Source organism: Crinia signifera, chromosome 9 (genome assembly GCF_055691185.1).
Source record: "Crinia signifera chromosome 9, ASM5569118v1, whole genome shotgun sequence".
NCBI classification, from domain to species: domain Eukaryota; kingdom Metazoa; phylum Chordata; class Amphibia; order Anura; family Myobatrachidae; genus Crinia; species Crinia signifera.
The window spans coordinates 138,044,552-138,047,134 of NC_139225.1; the positions used below are offsets into that span (position 1 = coordinate 138,044,552).

Here is a 2,583-nt window from a genome sequence, read left to right on the forward strand (position 1 = left end):
GAAGCCTGCCCATCACCACATAACAGATCCTAATAGTGACATATAGGGCAGTATTCAATGAGAATTTTGACGATGTGCAGCGAATCCTGTTTAGGATTCGCTGCACATTCGCCACTGCCCACCGCGTTCCGGAGCCTCGCCGGCTCCAGTATTCAACGAGTCAGGGGCTCACTGCCCCTGACCGGCGAATTTTAACTCCTGCGGCGATGCCGTAGGGAGCCTGAGGACGGCGGCAGGCAGGGAGATGGAAGTCTCCCTGCCTGCCCCAGAACGTTTGTGGGGGGGAGGTGGGCTCCCCGGGAGCCAGGCAGCACAGGCTGCCCCCCCCGGGATAGCCAACAGGGGACCGGGTATTCACTACACCCGATCGTGCATATGTAATGATCGGGTGCAGTGAATATATGAATATCTAATGAGCGTCTCGGCTCCTGGCCCCCTGCTGGCTGCTGTGTAAAAAAAATATATATATATATATTTTTTTTAATTAAATATATATTCATGTGCTTACAGCCCATGAATAAAAATAGCATGCCCCCCCTCAGAATAAAATTCCAGATTTTTTGACACAAAATGTAAAAAACAAAACACTTTATTTTAAAAGTTCACATTCCACTTCACCATAAAAAGATAGCGATTGCTACTCGGTGAATCATGAGGATAAAAACCTTTAAATGTATTCGCCATCTGGTCATTGAATAGGGTGATTCACCGTTTTAGGAAAAAAAAATCGCCGTACAGCATGAAAATAGCACAAAATCGCCATAAAACATGATGAATCAGCCTCATTGAATACTGCCCATAGACTCATTTTACTTAATATTTTTTAATATATATTTTGAATAAGAAACTCTTGGCCATGGGACGCCGTGAAAAAAATCCTGATATCTCAGGGAGCCGTAAATCAAAAAATTTTGTGAATCACTGGCTTAAGGATTTCCCAGGTGATGGTTTTAATATTTCTGGAGGCAGAATGGAACGACCCTATGAACCCATTCAATGATTTTGATTCATAAAACATGAGTCAGATCTGGACCTTTAACATTAACACATTCAGGTAATCCCACAAGGTGGATATTACTCCGACATGATCTATTTTGAGCCAGAGGTGGCCATTAAAGGGCCAGTTATTCAAGTGGTGAGTGGAAACGTATGATGGCACCTCTTACTCCATTTATATCAATCAGACAACACATGTTTATATCCAAATATTTGTATTATTTTAATTTCAAATCCAATTTTTAAATTCCAATTTCTAATTTTATCATTTTGTTTTAAAACAATGTAAATACCGTTTGTATGCTGAAATGACATCTTTATTTTTCAAGCTGTAAATTACGGGGTTCAATAAGGGGACAACAGCTGTGTTAAACAAGGAGGAAAGCTTATTGGAGCCCAAAGAGATAAGGGCAGTGGGACGAAAATACTGGAAAGACAGAGTGGCATAAAGAAGGGTAACGACTGTGAGGTGTGAGGAACATGTGTAGAAGGCCTTACGTCTTCCTGTGTCTGATTGGATCCTCAGTATGGTGCCAATTATATAAATGTATGAAATAAAAGTCAGCAATAATGGGGTAAAAGTAGTAATTAAAACCCCTTCAATAATTCTGTAAAGTTGAATAGCTGTGGTGTCATTGCAAGAAAGTTTAATTATCGCCAGAAGGTCACAAAAGTAATGATTGATTTCCATTGACATGTAGCACGTATAAGATAATACATCCAAAAGACATGGTAGGATATCCATAAATCCCAAAACCCAACAGACACAGGCCATAAGAGAGCACAACTTATAGTTCATAACCGCGTGGTAACGCAAAGGGTTGCAGATGGCTACATAGCGATCATAACTCATAGCTGTCAGAATAAGTAGCTCATCACAAGTGAATGATAAAAAACAAAAACCTTGTGTAAAGCAGCTAAAAAATGAAATGGTTTTATCTCCTGATATAAATGAAATAAGAACTTTATGGAGACTTATTGTGGAACAACAGATATCCATGATAGACAAATTATTCAGGAAAAAGTACATGGGAGTGTGGAGACGGGGATCCAGGCAGACCAGTAGAAGAATGGTCATGTTAAATGCAAGAGTGGTGAGATAAATCAATAGAACAAGAAGGAAGATTGGAACCTGCAACTCTGGGGCATCTGAAATACCATTAATAATAAAATATGTCATCTTGGTTTTGTTGACTTGATCCATTTGAATTTCTCTGGAATGCTTGAAAATAAGGTAAAATTGTTTCTGTTTCACAGCTACAGTGTAATTGATATTCATAGCTGCAATGATGGAATTTAATATATTCTGTGTAAACTATTTAACATGTTGGCTATTTTATGGTGGAATTCTATGAAAATTTCCATGTATTAATGCAGAAACTTATTTTGTATATCCATATAGCACATTTTCTAGACAATATAAAAATTTTTTTTCAAAAGTTTACTGTGATCTCCGATGGTCCATAGCAGCAGGTTTCTATTGTACGTTAGGAGGGAGATTCTCCAATAGAGTAGACAAAATGTCCATACTCAGCGGCCATTTTTGCCCATGAACGATGTATGAAAATCGCTGGCCTGGGGGAAAGG

The 2,583-nt window shown here is 39.0% G+C and overlaps 1 protein-coding gene across 1 annotated transcript; it reads right to left on the minus strand.

Annotated features, from left to right (window-relative positions):
- Positions 1–1,261: 1,261 nt before the first annotated feature.
- LOC146036937 (olfactory receptor 8D1-like) lies at positions 1,262–2,200 on the minus strand. The gene has a single exon (XM_083160772.1). The coding sequence runs from the start codon at positions 2,198–2,200 to the stop codon at positions 1,262–1,264; it is 939 nt and encodes a 312-aa protein (XP_083016898.1).
- Between the last annotated feature and the right edge of the window lie 383 nt (positions 2,201–2,583).

Coding starts and splice junctions, on each gene's coding strand:
- LOC146036937 (XM_083160772.1), bottom strand. CDS start 2,200: ATGGATCAAGTCAACAAAACCAAGATGACATATTTTATTATTAATGGT.